The 23,943-nt window shown below is 59.1% G+C and overlaps 2 protein-coding genes across 4 annotated transcripts; one reads left to right on the top strand and one right to left on the bottom strand.

The window, feature by feature from the left end:
• The first annotated feature begins 478 nt into the window (after positions 1–478).
• Positions 479–18,738, top strand: LIG1 (DNA ligase 1). 2 transcript variants are annotated; one of them, XM_084612707.1, is made up of 27 exons: positions 479–609; positions 1,154–1,301; positions 1,996–2,073; positions 2,180–2,372; positions 2,917–3,052; positions 4,393–4,491; positions 5,296–5,508; positions 6,200–6,323; positions 6,833–6,931; positions 7,642–7,698; positions 7,789–7,961; positions 8,786–8,952; positions 9,518–9,594; positions 10,021–10,112; positions 10,200–10,299; positions 12,478–12,563; positions 13,169–13,284; positions 13,377–13,472; positions 13,658–13,768; positions 13,940–14,011; positions 14,137–14,281; positions 14,412–14,494; positions 15,684–15,836; positions 16,596–16,649; positions 17,095–17,238; positions 17,539–17,631; positions 18,412–18,738. In XM_084612707.1, the coding sequence occupies exons 2-27, from the start codon at positions 1,282–1,284 to the stop codon at positions 18,490–18,492; spliced, it is 2,862 nt and encodes a 953-aa protein (XP_084468833.1). In that variant the 5' UTR covers positions 479–609; positions 1,154–1,281; the 3' UTR covers positions 18,493–18,738. The 2 variants fall into 2 exon arrangements, with proteins under 2 accessions (XP_084468833.1, XP_084468834.1); XM_084612708.1 differs by lacking the exon at positions 4,393–4,491.
• Positions 18,739–18,918: 180 nt separating this feature from the next.
• ATF5 (activating transcription factor 5) lies at positions 18,919–21,511 on the bottom strand. Of its 2 annotated transcripts, none has more exons than XM_084612721.1 (3): positions 21,361–21,511; positions 20,555–20,851; positions 18,919–20,151 (listed from the first exon to the last, which is right to left on the bottom strand). In XM_084612721.1, exons 2-3 carry the CDS (start codon positions 20,718–20,720, stop codon positions 19,436–19,438), a joined length of 882 nt encoding a protein of 293 aa, XP_084468847.1. In that variant the 5' UTR covers positions 20,721–20,851; positions 21,361–21,511; the 3' UTR covers positions 18,919–19,435. The 2 variants fall into 2 exon arrangements, with proteins under 2 accessions (XP_084468847.1, XP_084468848.1); XM_084612722.1 differs by having other exon boundaries at positions 20,555–20,800; positions 21,361–21,508.
• Between the last annotated feature and the right edge of the window lie 2,432 nt (positions 21,512–23,943).

The following is a 23,943-nucleotide window of genomic DNA, read 5'->3' as shown; positions in this document are numbered from 1 at the left end:
GCTCTGCCACCCCCAGGAAGAAGCCAGTAGAGTCCCTGGCACCTTCAGTGCCCACCAAGGGGCTGAGCCTGGAGAGCCACACAGTCCTGGACTGGACCTCTGCCCTGGGCAGCATGTGCAGGTGGCTTGGCCTGGCGCTAGCCCTGGGCAGAGCGGGAGGGGAGCAGCCCTGTGACCCCGGCCCAGCACCGTGGCCAAGGCAGCACCATGGGGACTCCAGGAGCTGGGCAGATGGGCCATGCAGGGGGGAGGGGAGTGCAGGGACGCCATAGGGCACCATGGGGGAGTGCCCCGGGGGTGGGGGCAGGGGTAACAGAGCTAGGCCAGGCTGTAGATTGGGCAGGTGTGGGTTGGACAATGGCAGGAGTGAGGCTATATTTCCCAGCATGCCCCTGGATATGTTTGGCGAGCCCCGAGCGTCAGATGCTACCAAGACTACATTTCCCAGCGGGCGTAGCGCGTTTGTTTTTGGGTTGCGCGCGCAGCGCACGTCGTCTGTTGTGACGTCAGGAGCTCGGTGGCTGTCGGAACGCGACGGGTTGGATTTTCCCCGCGAAAGGGCGCTGGGAGGCGCGAGCCCCGAGTTGGAATTGGGCGCGAGACCCGCAGGTAGCCGCGCGCGCGCCCTCCCGCGGCCAGCAGAGTGGGGACTGTTGAACATAGACCGTTGGGGGCCAAGGACCGCGCGCAGCCCCTGTGGGGCAGAAATGGCGGGAAAAGGGGCTGCTGCTCACCTGCCCCATCCCCTCTTCCAACGCCCCCTGCGCTTCTCTGCCAACTGCCCCTCCCCTTTCATCCACCTTCCCCTCCAGCCACCTGCCCCTTCCCAGCCGTGCACCCACACCTGGCCCTCAATCCAGCCACCTGCTCCCCCAGCCATCTAACTCCTCCACTGCCAGGCCAACTCCCAGTCTGGTCAGGGAATCCAGTCCCTAGCCATGACCCTGGTACTTCCCAGGGGGCAGCTGCCCCCTCTGCTCTGTGCCCTGGACTCTGGCTTGCGGCTGAGCAGTGGGAACTGGGCTCAATGCCTAGGCAGATGGTTTCGCTTTCCTGTCTGTGTTGCAGACTAATGCTTGCCCTGGTCTGCCCCAGGTTCAGTTCTTGGGTCAGCTTGGGGGCCTCTCACCTCTCTCCCCTTTTCTGCCTGCAGCTGGAGCCGCCATGGTGGAGGGGTGCTGAGTGATCCCTGGTGCTTGGCTCACAGGTCCCGGAGCAGCTGACGTGCCAGAAGGGCTTTGCATCTGCCTGGCCTGCAGTGACAGCTCCCCCCCACCACCCATGATGCAGCGCCCCATCACGTGAGTAATGCCCCCCGGGGGCCTGGAGCCTCGGCACTCCCTTGCTGCCCCACTAGCGACAGGGGAGAGGTGAAGGAGCAGGGGATGGGGAGAGGCTGGTTGTTCCTTGCCAGCCCCGTACCCTCACCCCTCTATCCCTGTGGCAGCAGAACCCGCCTGTGCCATGGCTGTGTTTCCCTGCCCCTCCGCAATGTGTCTCAGCCCACTGGGGAAGGCACAGGCCCTGCCTGCACTGTTTGATGCGTTGCCTTTCAGAGCTGAGGCTGGTCCCTGGGTCTCCTGGCCTGTCTCTCTTGCTGTTAGCCTGTGCTCAGTGCTGTGGGCATGAGTACCTGAGTGACTCAGAGTGCCTGCCTTGCAGGAGGGCCCTGCAGAGAGACTTACCGCCCCACAGAGCTCTGGCCACATGTGCTCCCTTCAAGGATATAACACGGCTTGCAGCTAAGTGAGGCACAGACAAGAGCTGCTTCATTGCATGTGTGGGATGATGCAGTGAGCCCACAGGTGGGGAAATGCAGCAGTTATTCTGGGTATTGCTGGAACACTCCAGGCCCTTCTGTTGGACCTCCATGCAATTAGAGCACCTGGGGCTGCCAATGCAGGGCTTTCTCTCATTTCTCCTTTCCTCAAGAGACTGTCTAGTCTGCCCATGCAGGGGTGTTAGTCAGGCATTTCTGTCTGTTGCTTTGGCCAGGTCATTTTTCCAGCCCATGAAGGCAGTGAAGGAGGAGGAGAAGATCAGACTGCCAGCAGAAGAGGACTCAGCCAGCCAGTGAGTTACTGCCGGGCTCCGTTATGCACCATGGGGGGCAGTTGGAGCGAGGTCTTGCTGGTGTTGGTTCCGGGGCCATCCTTTCTGATCCACAGCTTTGTTACAGGGTGTCAGAGGCAGCTGTGATACAGAGAAATGGCCTAAGCCTCTGTGTGGACTCCCCAGTGAAATCCGCTGCCAAGAGGCCCCTGCGCCGGGTCTTGGAGAGCGACAGTGACGAGGAGGAGGCCGTGCTGACAGCCCAAGCAGAGGTGGATCCCATACAGGAAAAAAGCTCAGAGAAAGCCAGCAGCAAGGAGGTATCATTTGCGCACCACCCATCTCTCTCCTGGAATCCCCATGGGGCTAGCCTGGGATCCTGCATCCCCCCAGCACCAACTGGAGTGTAGGCTGCCCCATGGTGCCCTTCACTCGGCCTGCACCAGCCCAGTGCCTCCTCCATGCCTTGCCTTAGTGCCCTTCACTCCAGCCAGGTTCTGGGCTCCCTCTTGTACGTGTCCCCTAATGCTAGTCCTGCAGTGTGTCCTGGGCAGAGTGCCTTCTGCTGGTGGGAGAGGTACATACAGTACAGTGTCCTCTGTGCTGCTACAGAGACCTGCCTGTGTGTGCCCCCTCCCTCCACTTGGAGCTCTCCTGAAGGTGGCTGTTTTGCCCCCATATCTCTCACAGGCCTCCTTGGAATCCCCGCCTAAATTTCTTCCAGAAGCCTGCTGGCCCCTCTCTTGGGGCTGAGTGCTGCTCCCACCCCACCTTGCCCAGTGCTAGTGATACAGCCAGGTGGGCTGTGGTTTGTGCTCTATGTCTCTGCCCTGCCTGTAGCACTCTTGGGGGGTTGTCTTTCAGGAGCCTATGCAAACTCCTCAGTCTGATCTTTCTGCGGATAGCCCCTCACCAAGCAGTAGCCACTCCGCTGGAGACAGCCCGGCCCTTTCTGACTCCCCTGCCATTGGCCGTGCTGGCATCCCCAGACGCAGGACGGGTAAGGACCCTGCCCGGATGTGATCATGCCCTCACTCTGTCCTTGGGCACTCTTTCCAAATGGCAGGCCTCTACCTGCACTCTCCCAGAATGGGCCTCCATGGTTCAGCCCACCTGAACAGGTGTCTTAGGCCCCGTGCAATCAGACAGAATAATAGTCAGTTATAGATGACTCCCTGGTTCTTTTCCCCAGGGCTCTGGGTAGGACAGCCACAGGAGACAGGCTGGACCCCATGGGCCTGTGGGACAGGACAAGTGAGCTGGCGCTGGGGCTCTGTCTCAGCCCTCAGCCTGACTCCACACCAGCAGGGAGCCTTGCCTGCATGCACCCTAAATGGCCCATAGGACTTCCCATGTTATTGCCTTGAGCAGCCCCTCTTTTGTGTTTCCTGTCACAGTGCAGGGCAACTGTGCCTGTATTCCTCCTTGTGGTGCAGCAAGGGCACCAACTCTAGGCTCCCAGCTCTCCAGCCATTGCTTTTCTTGGACAGAGACATGCATCTCTCTCCTGCCTGACCAGTGTTTTTCTAGGCTGCAGATGATCCCTGCTTGCTCTGTGTTGTTCTCAGCAAATCAGTCTAACCAGTGTCTGTGTTTTGCTTGCTCTTCGAAGGGTATGAACAATGTAATTGCCAGAAGTTAATGTGTTGCGCTCTCCCTGGGCCATGCTTTGTTGAGTTCTCCTCATTAAATCCCATCCATGCTGCTTGTTTGCCTTTTCTCCCTTGGGCCCTGACAGAGACCTGCCCATGTGTGCGTTCACTGCTGGGGTCCTGGGCTCCAGGAGATGTTTCTCTGATTGCTGCTCCTCTCCCTTCCTTTTGGCTTTCTGCTGGCTTGGGCTTCTGTCTTTCTGAACTCTTAAGTCTTGGGAAAGGTTGGAGCTGGTTGAACAGTGTAGAGCGAGATGCAGTGTCGGTGCCTCTCTGCAGTACAGCTGTATTATGGCTGCCACGTTCCTTCTGCCCACCAAGTCACTCAGGCCTTAGTGTTCACGAGGGGCCTGGTCTGGGGTGCCTAGCTGTGCCCCATTCTCAGAGGGGCTGAGCACCCAAACTCCACTGAAGTCAGCTGGAGAATTGGGGGTCAGACAGGGCACCTAAAGCCAGAGGGGCCTCTGGATGAGTTTGGCCTCATTGGGCGCTGTAGGTTACTATGCTGGCCTGGCATGCTCTCTGTAACCCACTGCTGCTTCTGCTTCTGCACCGTGGCAATTGTGCACCTCTGGACTCTGCACCCCCTGTTTTTCCCACAACTTGTCCCAGTCCAAAGGCTCGGGGCTGGCTCCAGACATCCCTCCCAGTAGTTTGAAGGAGGCTGACTCTAAACTCTGCTCTTCAGCTCGCAAGCAGATCCCCAAACGCAAAATAGAGCTGCCAACTAGCAGGGAGAACAACAGGGATGAGGAGCCAAGTGCCAAGAGATGCCGGGAAGAGCAAGGTGAGAGTGTGCCAGCAGCTGCTCTGGGAATGCAGAGCCTCTGGCTTCCCTTCCCTGGATATCTCCTGCTGCTTCCCAGAGGGTCCTGCTGCCAGTGACACTCCCAAGGGGATCTGTCTTTTTCGGCTGGGGGCTCATTTGCGTGGCCTTTCCTTGTGGTGCTCAAGACCTGAGTACTCCCCCGACACAGGGGCCTGTATTGCACTACCATACCTGCAACCAGGAGGTGGCAGCAGTGAGCTTGCTGTAGGCATCCTGTGTAGAGCAGTGGCTCCCATCCTTTCCAGACTACTATACCCCTTTCAGGAGTCTGATTTGTCTTGCATACCCCCAAGTTTCACCTCATTTAAAAACTACTTGCTTACAAAATCAGACATAGAAATACAAAAGTGTCCCAGCACACTGTTACTGAAAAATGGCTTACTTCCTCATTTTTACCATATAATTATAAAATCAATTGGAATACAAACATTGTACTTACATCTCAGTGTATAGTATATAGAGCAGTATAAACAAGTCATTGTATGAAATTTTAGTTTGTACTGACTTTGCTAGTGCTTTTTATGTCGCCTGTTGTGAAACTAGGCAAATATCTAGATGAGTTGATGTACCCCCTGGAATATCTCTGCATACCCCCAGGGGTATGTGTATCCCTGGTTGAGGACCACTGTTGTAGAACCTATCCTCTGGGACTGGCTCTCACCCTTCATCCCCAGCTGCATGGGTCAGCCAGCTGCCTGAGCAATGGGGTCCCTCCCTGCACCCTGTATGCCTGATCGGCTGTGGGCTTCTGTTCTGCTGCAGGCCCAGGAGATGAGGTAGGCAGGGGAGCAAAGGAAGAAGCAGCCATGGACATGCAAGAGATGAAAGGTCAGCATTCGGAGATAGAACTGGCTGAAGTTAATGGCACTTTGGAGGAGGGGGCTGTGAACAAGGGAGAAGAGGACTGCACTAAAGGGGGAGCCCAGGAGAAGCCTGAGCCACCCAAGCCCAGCAGAGCCATCGCCAGCTTCTTTGGTGAGTGTGGGGGCAGTGTAGCCCCACTGGTTCAGGGACCCCTGGGCTGGGGTGGGGGCTGGGCTTGGGGAGCCGGTTTCCAGCATGAGGCATAATCCATCACTTATGTGTGGGGTCAGACTGTCCCCAACTGAGCTCTCCAATCTGGAGCTGCCATGTAGGAAACCGCCTCATAAACATAACAAATGTGGCCAGCAAGGCTCAGTGCCACTGTCCTCGGCACTCTCCAGAGCAGAACTGCGCCCAGGTGGAGGGTCACCTCCCAATAGTGGGGAGAGCAGTCCTGGCACAGGACAGACAGACCCAGGGGAGGGGACAGGAAGACATCCTGGCCCCCAGGATGGGTGGATCCGGGGGAGGGGCATGGGAGGTGGGTGGATCTGGAGATGGGTGTGGAGGCCTGCTAAACCCAGGGTTGTGAGTTCAGTCCTTGAGGGGGCCATTTAGGGATCTGGAGCAAAAATTGGGGATTGGTCCTGCTTTGAGCAGGGGGTTGGACTAGATGATCTCCTGTAGTCCTTTCCAACCCTGATGATCTATGAGCAGGAGCTGATGTGTGCAGATCCCGGGGAGGGGGACTTAGCGTTAAAGGCAGTGGGGTTCCCCTGTGGGTATCTCTCCTGCAGGCAGGTGGGCCTGCTCTCCTCCAATGAATAATGTGCTGTGTGTTGGCCCTTTAAATCCCACATAGCCCCCAAGAAGGTGGCAGTGGCAAGGGCAGGGAAGGCAGATGAACATGCAGCAGTGGAGATCCCGCCTGCCCCAACTGGCTCAGCCACAGCGAGCAGCAATGGGAGTGATGGCACAGCTGGCAGGTAGGGAGCTGTGGGCATGGAGCATCTCCTGTGCCTGGTGCTATGCCCCACCCACGCAGTGGGGGAACAAACACACTGTAGGGCAGCACCTGTGTGGGGTGGCACTCCTCTATCAGGGGCGGTAGCCTTCCCCTCGCCCTCGCCCCTCTCCCAGGCAAGCATGGCCCTTTTTGGGGGTGGCAGGAGGTAGCGTCAGCTTAAGTCCTCCCCCTCGCCCTCCTGCGAGGTACAATTCCTGCAAGGGCTGCACGCCCCTGGGCTGCACCCAGGCCTACGTGCACACACAACTTCCTGTGACACTGCAGCTTCCCCCATGGGGGGCATTGGTGCAGGGGGTGCTGTCTCATCCATTCTATAATGGTGCCTGTTGCTACCTGTGCTAGGATCCCCTCGTTGGGGGTGCTAGTGCAAGTGAATTGTTGGGAGACTCCCAGAAACACTAGTGCGGTGGGGCCTTTGTACTGGGCTTGGTGGCTTCCTATCTCTCTTTGGCTTTGTGATCCCTCCAGTTTCTCCAAGCCAGTTGTGCCACTGGACCCTATGGAGTACAATCCTTCGAAGAGCAGCTACCACCCCATCCAGGATGCCTGCTGGGGGCATGGTCAGAGGTGAGGGGGCCATGAAGAGGCAGTGCTCCCTTATGAAGCCTGCAAGCCCTGCCCCATCTGGGGGTGGGGGGGAAGGAGGGGTGTAATGGGAGGTGCACACCAGGGTGCTTCCCCTGCTATCGGGGATCTCGTCATATCACAGAACTGTCACTATTCTCCTTTGTGGCACATCTGGTCCCAGCAGAGCAGCAGGGTGCTCTGCACTGGCAGTGGGGGAAAGCACCTGGCTGGGCTTAAAAAGCTTCCTGAGGAGTGACGGGGCAGGGGGGCTTGGAAATGGGGAAGCATGAGGGCTTGGGCTGCCCTGGGGATTCATGTGTGAGATTCCCTAGTGCAGACAGAGCTGCGGTGTGAGCCTTGGATGTGGAGCCTTGGGTCTGTTGCCCTGGCCCAAGGCTCTGAGTTTCAGTGGTATGCTTGCAGCTGAAGATACAGCAAGTTCCTTGGGATGTGCACAGGGGGGCTGCAGGACTAGGTGATGGGCCTAGGAACATGCAGTGAGCTGGCAGGAGTGCAGGCAATAGAACCCAGGAGTCCTGACTCCCAGCTGTCCCTGGTCCAACCACTACAACCCATTCCCCTGCCGTGATCAGGAATAGAACCCATAAGTCGTGGCTCCCGCCATGCTGCTCTCCCCACTAGCCTGTGGTTGCAGGGAGAGGAAATGTGTTGGGGTGGTGGTTCTGACAGATCTATGTCTGTCTCTGCAGGGTCCCCTACCTGGCTGTGGCTCGGACCTTTGAGCGGATCGAGGAGGTGTCTGCCCGGTAAGGCCCCGTTGTGCTGCTTGCGCCTGGACTGCTAGGTTGCATTAGCGGTGGCTGATGCCCTTCCCTCATTATGTGTGTGTGTTCCAGGCTGAAGAACATTGAGACCCTGAGCAACCTCTTCCGCTCGGTGATCGCCCTGTCGCCATCTGACATTCTGCCCTGCATCTACCTCTGCCTGAACCGCCTGGGCCCTGCCTACAAGGGGCTGGAGCTGGGCATTGGCGAGACCATCCTCATGAAGGCTGTCGCACAGGCAACGGGTAGGGACCAGGCAGGAGGTCCCTGGCTGTGCTATGGCCTTCATCCCTGCTGACTCTGGGTGTCAGGTGTGCGGCTCCTGGGCAGTGGGACCCTGGCCATGCTGCCGCTTTCCATCCACTTATAGGTGTGGTGGCGCTGGTATAGGGTGTGCCCCCTTTGAGTTACCAAAGTAGCCGATAGCATCCGAGGGCCAAGGCTGTCTCCCTGTGACCATTCCCCCTTCCCAGAGTGCATGACTGCAGGTGCTGGTCTCTGTCTCGAGGCTCAGTCTCCCGTTGGGGTATTAGGGCTGAGCTGCCCAGATTTTCCCAGCATGCCCTGGTACATGCACAGGCAGCACTGTGGTTGCAGGTGAACTGACTTGAGAGTTGGAAGGGACGCTGGTGTGTGTAACAGGTTTGGGGGTGTCACAGCCTGGGTGAGAAATCCATGCTGTATTTGCAATCTGGACAGGCCAAGCTGCCATCCCAAATGGGGGTTTGGCCCCAAAAGACTGGGCCCCAAGAGGCTGCTCCCATCTCCTAGAACTGCCTGCCTGGCCTGGGTCTGGCCGTTGCCTGCTTTGGGCCCACCCAGAGGGGAATAGCCTTCAGCCCCAGCAGTGGGGGGGATCTGGGCCCTAAGCCTCACAGTGCAACAGCTGATGTGCCCCTCCCTGGTGCCTGGGCACCCTGACTTGCACTGAGCAGCAGGCCCACTTGTTTGGGGAATGGCAAAGGGGTGGGGGAAGCTGGTCAGGCCACCCATGTGCTGGGGGCATTGTGGTGTGCTGGGTAAGCTGCCAGCTTGGGAACCTCCCTCCCTCCCTCCCTGTCGCCTGCAGGCCGCCAGCTGGATCAGATCAAAGCCGAGGCCCAGGAGAAGGGGGATCTGGGCTTGGTAGCAGAGAGCAGCCGCAGCAACCAGCGCACCATGTTTACGCCGCCCAAGCTGAGTGCTGCTGGGGTTTTCAGCAAGCTACAGGAGATTGCCAGGATGACAGGCAGTGCTGTGAGTGGGATGGGTCTGCTCGCATAGGTGGAGCTGGTGGGCTTGGCCCTGTCTGACCTAGCTCCGTGTCCCTCTGACAGGGCTGTAGGCAGCTTGGCCCTGGGCATGCAGAGCGCTCAAGCTTTTCGCAGCTACTGGCTGCCTAGAGGGGTTGGCCCCCAAGAGGGGTGGAGAAGTGCCTCTGGCTCTGGGGCTGGCATGGCCACCTCTTGGCTGGCTCCTCAGGATGACAGGGCTTTCTGCGCCATTGCTCCCATGCTAGGGTGTTGGCCTGCAGCCCCTGTAATAAACATGGAAGGGGTGGTGCAAGGAGGGGGGAGTTTACATTTGTGATGCAGCCCTTCGCCAAGGGCCTAAGCTACTGCATGGGGCCAGGTTGGCCTGGGGAGGAGGGCCTGGGGGCACAAGCAATGGGAGTGGAGACCATGTGGGAGAAGAAGACAAGGCAGGGGGTGCAGGGGTGCAGCAGTCAGCCAGGCTGGTGGATGCTGCAGCCCCTTCCTGGCCCAGTGTATGTTTAGCCCAGGCTTGGCTCAGCTGGGCTGTCTGTCCTCCCCCCACACAGTCCATGAACAAGAAGATCGACATCATCAAAGGGCTGTTTGTGGCCTGCCGGCACTCGGAAGCTCGCTACATCACTCGGTGAGACATGCTATCCCTCCTGCATCCCAAGGCCTGGTGAGGCCTGTGTCAGTATCACCATGCTGCTGCTCCAGCTGGAGCCGCTCTCCCGCTCCGCCATGACTCTGCCAGAACCTTCCAGTCCAGCCCTGAGCTCCTCATAGCTCTGCTGTTGCCTCTCGATCCTGATCTGCAGCATGCTGCTACCCCAGCCCTGTGCTCCGCCCACCTGCAGGTCTGCCGGTGCCCCTCAATCCTGACCTGCAGCCCCCTGCTGTCCCAGCCCTGGGCTTTGCACTCCCAGCCCACCTCTACTGGGGCCCTCAATCCCCATCCACAGCCCACTGCTATCCCAGCTCTGGGCTCCCCTCTACCAGGTCAGCCAATGCCCCTCAATCCTGACCCACAGCCTTATGATTTGTCTCTGTCTTCCCTTGTGTATTCCAGGTCCCTGGGCGGGAAGCTTCGGATTGGGCTGGCAGAGCAGTCAGCGCTGTCAGCCATTGCCCATGCCGTGTCTCTTACTCCCCCGGCACAAGGCGAGTCCATGGGGCAGGGTGCTGTGGGGCCATGTGCCCTGGTGGAAGTTGTATGTGAATGGGAAGTGATGTGTACTTCTCTTGCAGGGTTTCCCCCAGAGGTACTAGATGCTGGCCAGGGCAAGTCTGCAGAGGCACGCAAAACCTGGCTGGAGGAGCAGACCCAGATCCTCAAGCAGACCTTCTGGTGAGTGCTGCCTTTGCCCATACCAGGGTGGGGGCAGAGCCACAGCCACACAGATTTCTTTATGCTAGGACAGCTGTCAGAGCATGACCAGCAGGATCCCCAGCCTTCCATCTCCATCTGCAGGACTCCCCAGAGGTGGGGATAGGGGCTGGCCATCATGCCCTGGGAATGGCATGCAGGGTGGGCTGGGGTCCTGGCTCTCTGTGGGCTCTGCTGCTCTTAGGGGTAGGTCAGCATGGCCTTGAGTAGGTCAGCATGGCCTTGCTTGGAGAGCTAGTCTGTATCTCCAGCACTGTTGGTGTGGGGGCTGTAGCAGGGCAATGTCCTCCTGCCCTTGCAGCGCTAAGTAAGATCTGTTGTCTTGGGGCTCATGCTGAGGATCAGTCCCCCCTTCTCCCCAAAATTGGCAATACATGCTGCCACTCCGCCCTGATCCCTGCCAGCTGGTTTCCCCAGGGCAGAGGTAGTGGCAAAGAGCAGCATTCTTCCATCTCTGTATTGCCTTGGGCTGACAAATCCCTTTGAATCCTTCCTGGAAGCTGGGCTCTTCCTGGGGTAGTGCTGGCTGGCGGATGACGGGCATGGGATCCACACACATCCTTGGCTGGTAGGATCTGTTCCAGGGAGTGCCAGCTTGTGTCCGAATTCCCTCCAGAAGCACTAAGTGCACTGTCTCCTCTGGCTTTCAGTGCTGAGGGGTGCGTGGCTGCACATGGGGCTCTCTCTGGGGATGGGTTGCATCCTGCTGCATTGTGCTCCCAGCTCCTTTTAGTATATTTTTAGCTCCTGTGTAATTTGCAGCTCATGCACCCCTTTGATCATCTGTATGTGCAAACTGCTCTCTCCAGTGGCTTTCACCATCTCCCAGTGGGTCTGTCCTTGTGAGGGGAGACCAGTGCTGCTTTGCCAAAGGGGCTCATTGTGAGCCTGCTATACAAAACGCACCCTGTTGTGGACTTGAATCCACTCACTGTTAAGAGGTTACACTCTGCTCCAATGCTGCTGTGCGTTCATTCTCCCGTGTTACCAACTGGAACCTCATTTCATCCATTCAGAGAAACCCCACGGTGAGCCCTGCTCCGTAGCCTCTTCCCCTGGGAGCTTCTCTTCTGCACCTGCCTTGCAGTGTAGTTTGTGTTTGTTACCTGGCTGCTTTGAGTGGCATGCAGTACTTCTGCAAAGTGCTTCCTTGGTTTGCTGACTGACCTCTCTGGATGCCTTTGCATTGGGGATAGTTGCTTCCACGAACAAACCTGGTCTCTGCTGTTCACTTTCTCTTGTTTTCTCTTTCTCCATGCAGAATTACCTGCACTCGAGCTTGCTACCTGGCTGTTAGGGGGAGCACAGATAAATTGGTCCCCAGCTAGCCTGATTCCCAGTAGTTAGCTTTCTCACTTTGCTCTACAGCACAGAGCCTGGCAGCTGGGTCCTATTGGAGAAAACAAGCCTCTCCCGAGTGACAGTCCCACCTGCATCCCAGTGTGGTGTGATGTGTGTGGCGGTTTCCATCCTCCTTCTGGAAGGCAGTGTCAATGTCCTGCTGACTGGGGACTTGCCCCAGGGGGGGAAGTGCACAGTGTCTGTAACCCCAAGGAAATAACTGAACAGCTCCAGCTGATGCTGGCTCTAGGAAAGGGGTTCTCAAACTGGGGGTTGGGACCCCTCAGGGGGTTGTGAGGTTATTATATGGGGGGTCACGAGCTGTCAGCTTCCGCCCCAAACCCGCTTTGTCTCCAGCACTTATGTGTTAAATGTACAAAAATGTGTTTTTAATTTATAAGGGGGGTTGCACTCAGAGGCTTGCTATGTGAAAGGGGTAACTGATAAAAAAAGTTTGAGAACCACTGCTCTAGGGTGCATTCTCTGTGATGCTCCAGGAGAGAGAGCTACAAAGCAGGGAGTCTTCAGAGATGCATGAGCCTGGTGGCCTATCCCAGAAGGGCTGCCCTGGGCTGTCGCAATTCAGGACTGTCTCACAGTGGTGCCCAAGGGCAGCGGTGGGTGAGATAAGGGAAGTTGTCTCAGAAGCATCATCTCCATGCCATCCAGAGAACTCTGTTGACCCCAGCTCCAGTGGACTGGGGCTGTGTGAGGTCCTGGTGCTTCCCCATGGGACAGAGTGCGGGGAGTGAGCGCACTGGAGACTGGCAGGAGGCCTCCTTTATGTTTGTGTTTCAGTGAGTTGCCTAGCTATGACATCATAGTGCCCATCCTGCTGGAGCACGGAGTGGAGAGCCTGCCACAGCACTGCAAGATCACCCCAGGTACCGTCAGCTCCCTGGCACCAGAGCCCCCCACCTAGCACCTCCTGCACCTGCATAGCCTTCTGCACTATGGCATAGCCCCGTTCTTCCCATCTGCGCCCCTCCTTGTGTGTAACGGGCCTGTTTTGATTGTACTCTGCGGCAGGGACAGGTGCTATGATAGTGTGCAGTGCCCATTTGGATTGGGGAGGGACTGGATCAGAGTCAGTGTGTGCTCTGGGGCAGCACACGGTTGGCATGTTGGGGGTGAGTCAGACTGCTGTGGGGCAGTGCCCAGTGTTGTGCTGTGGGGGAGCAGGACAGACAGACTGTGCTGTGGGGCAGGGCCTGGCGTGATGTGTGTGTGCGGGGCCAACCTGGCATGGGGGTCGGGGGTTAAGCAGACTGCTGTGGGGCAGTGCCCAGTGCTGTGATGATTGTCTTCAGGGCCCACCTGGAATGGGGAGAGAGGGGGCGGGGTCAGACACTGTGCTGTGGGGCAGTGCCCATCCTGTGATGTGTGTGCAGTACCTGGTGCAGGGGGTCCGGCTCCTGGCCACGGCCCCTGGATGCTGCTATCATCCACATGCTGAGGATCCTGATGCCCCAGTGCGTGGCCTCCCTAGGGATCCCGCTGAAGCCCATGCTGGCCCAGCCCACCAAGGGCATTGGGGAGGTGCTGAAGCGCTTTGAGGAGGCTGCCTTCACCTGCGAGTACAAGTATGACGGGGAGCGAGCCCAGGTAACAATGCCACACCCGGAAACCAGGAGGGGACACCCCCCCCACCCCCTGCAGCCTCCACTGTTTCTCATTGTGCCCCTTCCCCTGCCCAGATCCACATTCTGGAGAATGGCGATGTGCACATCTACAGCCGCAACCAGGAGGACAACACCTCCAAATACCCTGACATCATCAGCCGCATCCCCAAGGTAAGGAAGTTGGGACATAGAGTGCTGGGGGGTGCCAACAGGCAGGAACACTTAAGGGGAGGGTGCTCCCCTGAGCAGCAGGAAATGGAAGGAGGTGGGGCAGGGATACAGGCTGGGGGCTGCAGTGCTATTGGCACCATGAGCCAGCCCTCTGTCCTTTCATGCATTGACACCCCCCTGTGCAGGTGAAGAAGGGCAGTGTGCGGTCGTGTATCCTGGATGCTGAGGCCGTGGCCTGGGACCCTGAGAAGAGGCAGATTCAACCCTTCCAGGTCCTGACCACGCGGAAGCGCAAGGTGAGGGGGCAGTTCCTGTGAAGAGGGGTGTGGGGCTGGTCCCTGGGTGGGCAGGTGAAGCGGGGAGGAGAGTGGGGCTGGTGGTACAGAGTGGGTTGGGTGGGGAAGAGAGCAGGGCTTATGGGGTGGACAAAGCAGGGCAGTAACCCCTGCTGCTGGTTGTCTCCTCAGGATGTGGAAGCTGCTGAGATCAAAGTGCAGGTGTGTCTGTATGCCTTCGACATTCTGTACCTCAATGGGGAGGTGAGTTCCTACCTGTGCTCCCTAACCCCATTGGCCTCACTGCAACCCCCCACATGCTATCTGCCCCATCCCTTATGTCCCCTCACTTGCCTGTGACCAAGCACGGTGCCCTTCTGTCCCTGCAGTCCCTAGTGAAGGAGCCATTTTTCAGGCGCCGTCAGCTGCTGCACGAGTCTTTTGTGGAGACGGAGGGGGAGTTCTTGTTTGCCACCTCCATGGACACCTCCAGCCTGGACGAGATCTCTGAATTTCTTGACCAGTCCATCAAAGGTGAGCTGGAGGGGGTGGGGATGCACTGCCCTGCCTGTTAGGGAGAATGGATTAAGCACTGGCAATGGGTGAGGGGAGATGGGGCACTCCACTCTGCCTTTCAGGCCTTGGTAACCAGCTTCTCTCGCAGACTCCTGCGAGGGCCTCATGGTCAAGTCCCTGGAGGTGGATGCCACGTACGAGATCGCCAAGAGATCCCACAAGTGGCTGAAGGTGAGAAAGCCCTTGCTGCTGGAGTGGGGACCATATGTCCTACTTCACTGGCGGTCAAGTCAGTGGCACACAGCACACGAAGTTCTTAGTGTCACACAGAAAGAGGAAGGCTCAAGCAGAGCCCATTCTGGTCAGCCCTGAGCCCAGCAGCCCAGCTGTGGTGAATGATCTGAAACCGATCTTTTCAGGCTCTCTTTTCCATAGTAAGTTCCCAGGAGAGAGCAAGAGAAACTTCTTCTTCCAGAGCCCACAGTTATCCCTGCTGGTCACCTCCTAGTCTCCTGCTGATCTTGTCAATCCAGGAGTCGCTAGAACTGAGCCTCTCCTGTCCTTTCACACATTGACACACCTCCTCCACTCTGTGCAGGTGAAGGTGGCCTCATTAGGCTGATGCGGTTAAGGCAGGTCAGTTTCTCAGCCAGTGGCACACAAGGGAGTGATGTGGCCAACGTCATATCTGACCACCATAGGCAACCCTAACCCAATGGATCAGGTACCCATTTTGCAGCTGGGTGAACTGGAGGTGGCCTTTCAGTGTGAGATTGAGCGCAACTCAAACCTTCAGGTTTATAGTTGAGTACCTTAACCACTCAGCCACCACCCCTCTCTTGCTACCCCACTGGGGTTTCTGGCACTGGGAGGAGACATGCTGTTCCAGATGTGGAGGGGGGTCCAGAAAGCTCTGGTAGTAGGAAGGGGACAGGCTATCCCACAGTGGGGAGTGGGGGGGCCCGTTGCTCTGATTTGGCAGTGGGGAGAGGAATCGGAGTGGGTTGGAGGCAGCTAACCATACTCTGGGCTCCTGGATGCTGCCTGGTGCCAAGGCACATCCATCTAGGACAATGGCGGCAGGGCGAGGAGCCCCAGCTCTGGGGACACAGGTTGGCATCAACTGAGAGATCCACATCCTGCCTCCTTCAATTGCACTTGCTCCAGCCAGAGTTCCCTCTCCCATGACATGAGGACAGCAAACTATCATTGCATGGAAGTGGCTTTGCATTACGCTGCTGTCCTGGGGCTGCATGGTCCCTGTTGACCCCTGGAGGAGAGAGGACTCGTGTTCCATTCCCCACCCCTCTGAACCAGCCAGTCCTCCCCACCTGTGGCTGGATTGGAGCAGGCAGCCCTTTGAGGAGAAAGGACCTATGTCCCGCATACACTGTTGCTGAGGCTGGCTCTGCTGTTGCAGCTGAAGAAGGATTACCTGGAAGGTGTTGGTGACACTCTGGACTTGGTGGTGATTGGTGCCTACCTGGGTAAGGGCAAGCGAGTAGGCATGTATGGCGGCTTCCTGCTGGCCTGCTATGATGAGGAGAGTGAAGAGTACCAGAGCATCTGCAAGGTAGGGAGCATGGGCTCTTCGCACAGGGCTGGGAGCCTTCAGGCTGGCACAGCCACAGGGGCCCCTGGGAGATGGGCTCCCTTACAATCCCAGGCTCCCATGCTGTTCTGTACCCCATGGATGGGGCTGTGATTTGGGATTACACTAAGCACTCTTGGTGAGAAAGCAGAGCAGCACTGCCCTCTCTAGTGCCCCCTTCTGGGCTGCTGCCTGTGGGCAGGAGCAGGGGAAGGAAAGCAGCTCCCTTCCTGGGTTAGGGGGATGTTAATAAGTGGGGGTAGTTGGGGGATGGCTGTTGGGTGCAGTGTTAGTGTGTCAGGCCCATCTGAGGGCAGTGAAACAGGCCAGAGGGAAGAGAATGGTTTTCATGGCAGGGGGAACCCCAGTGGGCCAAGAGTGGGAGGAGGTGGGTATGCCAGGAAGAGTAAGGGTGAGCATGAGCATGCTGGGACATGGAGGTGAGCAGGCTGGGGGGTGGGGATGAGTGGTGGGGTTGTGCAGGAGGTGCAAGTGAGCATGCTGAGGGGGAATGTGAGTATGGGGTCGTGCAGGGGGGCAATGGCAGAGATAAGCAGGCTTGGGGGAGGAGGGTCGTGCACAGTGGCGAGCAGCCTTGGCGGAGGGGGATCGTGTGTGGTGGGGTGGCAGAGGTGAGCAGGGCAGGGGGGCGCCACGGTCGGGGTGAGTAGGGGTGGTGGTGGGAGTGAGCAGGCCAGGTCGTTGGGGAGGGCTGTTATAACGCCCTGCTCTCTCCACCAGATTGGGACTGGCTTCACAGAGGAGATCCTGGAGAAGCATTACAGCTTCCTGAAGGTAGGAGGCTTTGCCCAGAGCTAGCTTGCAGGGCTGTTCACAGGGAGCTCCCCCATTGCTAGCTCAGCCCAGCTGCTGGGTGCTCTTGAGGGGCATGAGCATTGCCCTCTTGGGCCCTGGCTCCCTGCCCTGAGCCTGCTTCTCAGAACCCCCTGCTGGTCGCTAGAGGTAACCCTCAAGCTCTGGGAAGATCTTTAACCCCTCTGCATGCAGTGAGAGACTTGTCCAGAGGCACTCAACCAATCAGTGGCAGAGCCTTTGGTGGAACCCAGTTCTGGCTCCCAGCCCCCTGCTGTAACCATCAGACCCCACTCCCTTCCCAGTCTTGGCTCCCAGGGCATAAGGTCTCTAGTTGTGTAGCAGCTGTTCTGGAGTGTGTTTGGAGTTAGATGCACACCTCCGGAGAACAGCTGGGCCTGTAACCCTTCCCTTCTGACTGTGGCAGGACCATGTGCTAGAGAAGCCACGGCCCTACTACCGCTGGGATAGCAGCACTGAGCCCAACCACTGGCTGGCAGCTGTGCAGGTGTGGGAAGTGAAGTGCGCTGACCTGTCCATCTCTCCTGTGCACAAGGCAGCTATAGGTCTGGTGAGTCTGGGGCAGGGTCTGCAGTGAGAGGAGGGAGAGGCTGGAGCAGGACCTACAACCAGCCTGCAGTATGGGACCAGCCTCAGGCCTTCCCTAATGGACCACCCGGGGCTGCTGTCTATGCATTGGGAGGAGTGGAACCCCTCATAATTAATCCTGGGCTGCTGGCCCAGTCAGTCTCAGCACCACTGTAACCCTGGGCTCTACCCTGTCCCTCAGAGCTTGGGAGCACCCTCCCAACCTTCCCCCAGGTGCCCAGCTGGCCCCATCCATGTCTCATAGGCCCTTTCTGGCCCCCAGGTGGATGAGGAGAAGGGCATCTCCCTGCGCTTTCCCCGGTTCCTGCGCGTGCGTGATGACAAGAAGCCTGAGGAAGCCACCACCAGTTCCCAGGTAGCACATGGGGCAAGGGTAGGAACAAGTGGCTTAAGTCTGCAGAGCGCCTTCCTCTCTTCTCAGCTGGACTTGGGGCTACTGCTCTGTTGGGAACTTGTGCTAGAGGCCTATGTCCAGGGCAGCCTTAGACTGGCATGCACATGGCACAGAGGAGGGCATCCACCTTTCCTTCACAGGCAGTGCCTGGGAGTGACCTCCAGGACAAAGGCTGGGCCCAGCAGAAATTGCTCACTGTGCAGTGTTGACTGACACTGTGCTAGGGGTGCTGTGCTACAAGGAGCAGGGTAGCGGGAAAGTAGGGGACATGAGCCCCTCAGTGTTGGCCATAATGCCCCAGCATGGCACTAAGGGGCTCTTTCCAAGATGCTAAGCTGATGTCCCCACAGCACTTTAGCTCAGTCAGGGTGTTGATCCCAGCATACTGGCTAAATCCCTCTTAGGGCCAGGCCCCTGTGCCAGGGGTGAGCTAACCTCACTGCAATCATGGGGTTGTCCCTCCCAACAGCAGCCTACATTGCTCAGCTTGGTATGGGCCTATAGGTTGTTACTGCCCTTGTCTCTGGGGCAGCAGGACCTGGCTGAGCTTCTCCGGTGAGTTGATGGGCACAGTTCTAGATGAGCATCTTCCTGTATGTAGGGGCAGCAATGGAGATGAAGCCTCTCTGAGTTAGGCCTGCCTCCTTTTCCAGCACAGCTCCAATGGGGTTTCTCCGAGCCATGTGTCTGGCACTGTATGAGACAGAGTTGGCAGCTTCCATCCCTTTCTCTTGGCTGCAGGTAGCTGAGCTCTACAAGCAGCAGCAGCAGATTCAGAACCAGCAGCCTGTGGAGAAGGCTGAGGAGGAGGACTTCTACTAGTGCTGGTGTGGGGAGCTCAGGAGGGGGTAGGAGACACCAGTGGCTGCCAGGGCAAGGATGGTGAGTGCCCTAGGCTCCCTGCTGCCTCCTCTGTGCTTGGCGCTAAGGCCCAGAGCTCTTGTTGTCCTTCCCTAGGTGCACTGAGCCCCTGGAGGGAAGGGAAGGGAAATGCTGGCCTAAGGCAGCGGCATCTGTTCAGTTGTAATGAGCATTGTTGTGTACAATAAACCTTAAATCTCCTTCTTAGCACCCAGCCTTTGTGTGCAGGGAAAGCCAGGTGTGGACACTGTCAGCCCTGTGATGCAATGGGGAGCTCTGCTTCTAGCAGAGATGGCAGAAGTGGGGTGGGGAAGTCTGCTCCCTTGAGGCTGAGTGCAGGGGGAGCCCCAGCCCCCAGGGAAGAAGGGGTACTCTCACACACACTGCTCAGCCTGAAGGCAGGAACAGCCTTTATTGGCTTTTATGTTCTATAAAAGCTACAAAAAAGTCTATACAAATGTTTTTGTACATAACTCTGCCTGTCTCATGCACTCTCACTGTACCCCTCCAGCACCCTCCCACACCTTTCTTACACATCCCTTCTCTGCCACAGCAGCACCCTGCTCCTGCCATTGTTCGGCTCCAGCCCCACTCCCCCAACATCCCTCTCTCGAGGCAGGGCAGGCTGGCACAGGCAATGCTGGTGCTTGGAGAGCTGACATGCCTGGCAGCCTGGTTCCCCCTCCCAGGTCAGTGTCACCCAGACTTCCCCACATGTCTAGACACTGCTTCCCTAACCCAGACAGAGCATTGTCTAGCTCACTATCCCCTGAACCCCCCTCTACTGCATTAGGGCTTATTGTGCGCCAGGCCTGAAGCTCTGCAGCTGCCAGAGCCCCACCCCCACTGACTTGCGTGTCATGCTCTAGACCTGGGGTGGAGTTTGGGCTAGCTGGCCCTTGCCCTAGCTGGCACGGAGCCTCTGGCTCCGAGCCTTGTAGACCTCAATGAGCAGGTCCTTGACATACTGGATCTCTCGCTCAATGGAGTCTGCCTTCTCCTTGAGCTCACGGTTCCTGGCCTCCAGGCCCTGGCACTCATCATCCAGTGCCTCGTACTCAGCCCGCTTCCGCTGGCGGTACCGCAGTGCTGCTGTCTTGTTCTGGTCCCGCTTCTTTTGCTTACGGTCCCCCTTTTGCTGGGGCAGGGCTGGCCCACAGGGGGCTGCTGGCTGCTCCAAGGGGCTTGGCCTGCTGCGCTTGGCTGCTGGGCTACTGGCACACTCCTCCTGCAGGCCCTGGCCAGGGCACTCCCCAGGCACCCCTGCCCCATACAGGCTGAGGAGCTCCAGGCATCCCGAATCCAGGGTCTGCAGTGGCATGGGGTTATCAGAGCTGAAGGGTGGGAAGGACCCTGCTGGCCCGCTCCCATCCCCGAAGGGGAAGTGGAAGGCAGGCTGGTGCGAAGGTGGTGTGCTTGGGGCTACCTGGTCCAGGCCCAGTCCGGGGGACAGTGACTCCTCCAGGAAGTAGTCCTCCATCTGCTCCAGCTCTTTCTTCAGGAGGGAGGCCATGGCCTCCAGGTCGGGCAGCGGGGGTGAGGGCAGCGATGGGTCCCCTGACTCCATCAGGAGAGAGGAGAAGTCCACCCTCTCCGTCATCCAGTCTGAGAAGCCATCGCCTGTGTGGAGAGAGCAGGCTCAGAGGCTGCATTGGGGAGCCTTGTCAGGAAGCGAGCAGCACAGAGTATGCTGCTCCCATGAAGGGAACCGGCTGCAGCTGGCCTGGAGAAGGGAGGGCTAGGTAGGCAGGTACCAGGCCTAGCCAAACCCCCTAAGGCTTTACAGCTTGCCTTCTGCTGTCCTGGCCTCAGCCTAACCTAGGAGCCAGGTGCCCCATGGGCATTGAGACACCTGAGCAGACATCCTAACCCCTCAACAACACCATCTCCATCAATGGGGAAGGGCTGGGATCTCCCAGCCTGGCAATGTCCTAATGAGGCAAACTCACTGGAGGCAGCACAACCAGTATCCCCCATCTTCTCCCCCTCACCCCTGTACTTCCCACTCCTGCCAGTACTGTACCTGCCAGCATCATTGCCTCTGTGCCATGGGCATAGCGCCCATCCGTGGCCCCTGGCATGGGCTCATAGTGGCCAGGGATCTTGAGGAACTCAGCCCTCCAGGAGAGGGCACTAGCTGGGAGCAGAGTCTTCTCCAGGTCCAGGGTCAGCGCTGCCAGCATTGACATGGTGGGGCAGGTGCGGGTTCACGCAGGCCACAGCACAATAGGGCAAGGGGCCAGAGCGTGGAGGGCGGGGGCCGCGATTCCTGCTGGCAAGAATGGTGGCAGGTAAGGAGATGGGGGCAGAGCAGGAAGACCTGTTGGGGGGACAAGAGAGGGTGAGCAAGGCCCCTGGCATAGGGGAGGGCACCCCTACACCCATGGCAGGGCTCAGTCCCCGCCCTTCTGCACAGCAGCACCCCATAACAGCGAAAGGACAACCCTGTCCAGCTTCCCTCCACTCATCAAACCACATCGCCCTGCCCGGGCTGGGGGCTCAGCTCCCGTCCCTTCGCGCAGGCTCAAGCCCCCGGCAGGGCTAGGAGACGGCGGGCCAGCCCGCCCCGTCCGCTCTACCCGTGTGGGGAGGAGCGAGTCCACGGGGAGACACCTCCAGGGTGCAGCGTGATCCCGGCAGCGCCCCCGCCTTGGGAGCCAGCCAGCCCCGACCCCCGGAGACACCCCGGGTGCATTGCCCGTGCAACAGTGCGCGCCCACCGCGGGGCTGTAGGCGGGCACGCGGCTCCCCCCCCGGGGTCCCCGCGCGATGGGCCCTGCTGTCCCCGCCTAGGGAGCCCCCCATTCCCAGCCGGGGCGCCGCACTCACTCCATGGCGGCGGCGGTGGGGCGGCGCGGCGCGGCGCTCGCTGGTCCGGGGTCGGGCAGCGCTAGAGAGCCATGGCGCGCGGCGCTCGGGTCCCGGGTCTGCGTGTGCGGAGAGAGGCGGAGTGAGGGGGCGGTGAGGAGGAGCCGCTATCTATAGCGCCTACCCCCCCCCCCGGGCCGCATTACAGCCCGTGTTCCTCCGCCCCGCCAGCGGGGCCGTGCGTCCACCAGTCCCCACCCGCCAACCCGGCCCGCCCCCCCGCTGTGCCTCAGGGCTGCGCGGCTCCGGCTCCCCGTCCCCTGCTGCGGCGCCCCCGAGGCAGGAGCCAGGGGCCTATTTTGCGGGAGGGGCGCAGGACCCGGGGGGGCCCGATTGCAGCAGGGTTGCATCAGCTGTGGGCAGAGCTCGCCGATGATTGGCTGCAGTGCGCCGGGAGCGGGGTAGTGATTGGCTGCAGGGAAAGCTGGGCAGCCCCCTCCTCCTCCCAACTTAAGTGGTAGGTGTTGTCAGACGTCACCTGGGACAAAGTGTCTGTCTGGTTCCCCAACACCCCTTCCCCCAGTGGCCAGCTCTTAGCATCCCCAGCTCCCCCGAGCACCCCCCAAACCTCATCTCCCTGAGCATCCAATTTGCTGCAGCTTCTCCCCCACCAGCACCTCTCCGGGGCGCCCTGTGCTCCCCGTACAGCCGCCATAGCATCCAGCTCCCACACCCCCAGAACCACTCCCCACTCACCCCCAACCCCCATGATGAGCACACTGTACCCCCCAAACTCCAGCACCCACGGTCTGCCCTCTCTGACTCAGGAGGGTTCTGAGCTGAGGCCAGTGTCAGCTCTGTGCTGCCATGGCCCCAATCCCAGTGGGGAGCAGGGCCTGCCAGCCAGTCTTGGGCAACCCTGCCCTGCAGCACTGCCAGGAGCTACCCTGCTCTGTGCTCCTGGCCAGTCGGGTGCGGGGCTGGGGGAGACACGATGAGGCGCATCCAGCACTGGAGCCCCTATACGGGCCATAGGCTGGGTGTGTGGCTGGGGGCCTCCCTCAGGTCCTGGGCTGCTGAGATGGGCACACGGCACTCAGCAGCCTGTGACCTGAACCAGGGCATTGTGTCTCCAGGCAAATACCAGGCTCAGGGGATAGGGCTGGGGCTTGCCTGCACGTCCCATCCCACCCTGGGCTGATTCTGGTCTGTGGACTCTCATGTGTCCAGGGGAACAAAAGTCCAGCTGAGCCTGCTGTGTGATTAGTGCCAGGAGACAGGGGCATGGATTAGTGCGAAACATTCTCCTCAGCCCACCCCAGCAGCGTGGGAGAGCGCAATGGGTAAGCAATGAGGCATGGGATCAGGGCATCAACAAGTGTGTCGGAAACTAGACCTAATTGGTGGGCAAAATACCTGCCCTGCCTTGGGGGTCCACAGGAAAAGACTTTGGGGGGATCAAAATGGTGAAGTGTGGTCTGCAAGGAGGGAGTTTCCCCATCCAGGCTGCCCCCCACCCATCTCCTGGGACCCCAGGATCCAACACGGCACATTGGCACATGGCACATCCAACATTGCATCTTCATCATCCTGACATGTCCTGACTGTGCCCCCACTAACATCTCCGCTGGCGTGCCGCCGGCGAAATCCTTACCGCCACTCAGGAGGTGAAAGTTGGGTGCCTGCTGACACCCTCTGTCCATCCTGTGTCACTTTTCTTCCCCGCTCCCTTCCTGCTTAATGAGCATCTCCGTCCTTTCCAAGCTGGGTGCTGAGCGCCCTGCCTGAGGGGCAGTTCCAGCAAGGGTCTACCCCACCTGGCGCTGGTACAAGTTTGCCAGTTCTCCAAGTGGCTGATCCACCTGGGCCAGGCTGGGTCCCTGGGGCAGGAAGGCTGCACATGAGAGCCAGCCCTGGAGACAGCCTCTGCATTGGCTTTTCTCCCCACTGTGTGTTTGTCTTGTTTTATCTTCCAGGAAGCGGGATCGCACATTAACAGCAGCGACGCCCCCAGCCCAGCTCACTGCGTCTCTTCTCCCCGAAAGGGCGGTTAGTTCCATCTTTGGTATAACCCTTGCGGGTGGGGGTCCCTAGGAAAACTCTCTCCTGCTAATGGGAGGGGAAACAGGGGCTGTGGGCACCCTGACAGCCCGACAGGTGCTGTGCTTCCCTTCCCTTCTGCGCTGTATCCTCAGGAACAGGTTAAGCAGGTTGTCAGTGCCCGTTTTTGCCGGAGGACCAGGCAGGCCAAGGTCTCTGTGCTCTCACCCCATTTATTCCAATGAAACTAACCCCCTCCACCTCATGCTCCCCCCCACCAGCCCCCGAAGACCCATGCAGGGAATGGGGGGAGGTCGTGGAGGAGCAGAGCAGCCCGGGCCATGCTGCCACCTGCCCAGTCTGGCTTCGACCGGCTTCCCTGGCCCCAGGCTGGCACCACGGCCTTTGTCCCCTGGCTCTTTCTACCATGGATCAATAGCCCAGAGGTCGCTGTGTGGCACCAGCACAGGAGGGAGCAGGGACAGCCATCCCTCCCCCGACTTTCCCCCCCAGGCTCCTACCTAACCTCCTGCCCTGCATCCTGCCCCCGCCTGACTAAGCCTG

Source organism: Lepidochelys olivacea, assembly GCF_965140295.1.
Source record: "Lepidochelys olivacea isolate rLepOli2 genome assembly, chromosome: 23".
Lineage (NCBI taxonomy): Eukaryota > Metazoa > Chordata > Testudines > Cheloniidae > Lepidochelys > Lepidochelys olivacea.
This window is presented reverse-complemented; position numbering and strand designations above follow the sequence as displayed.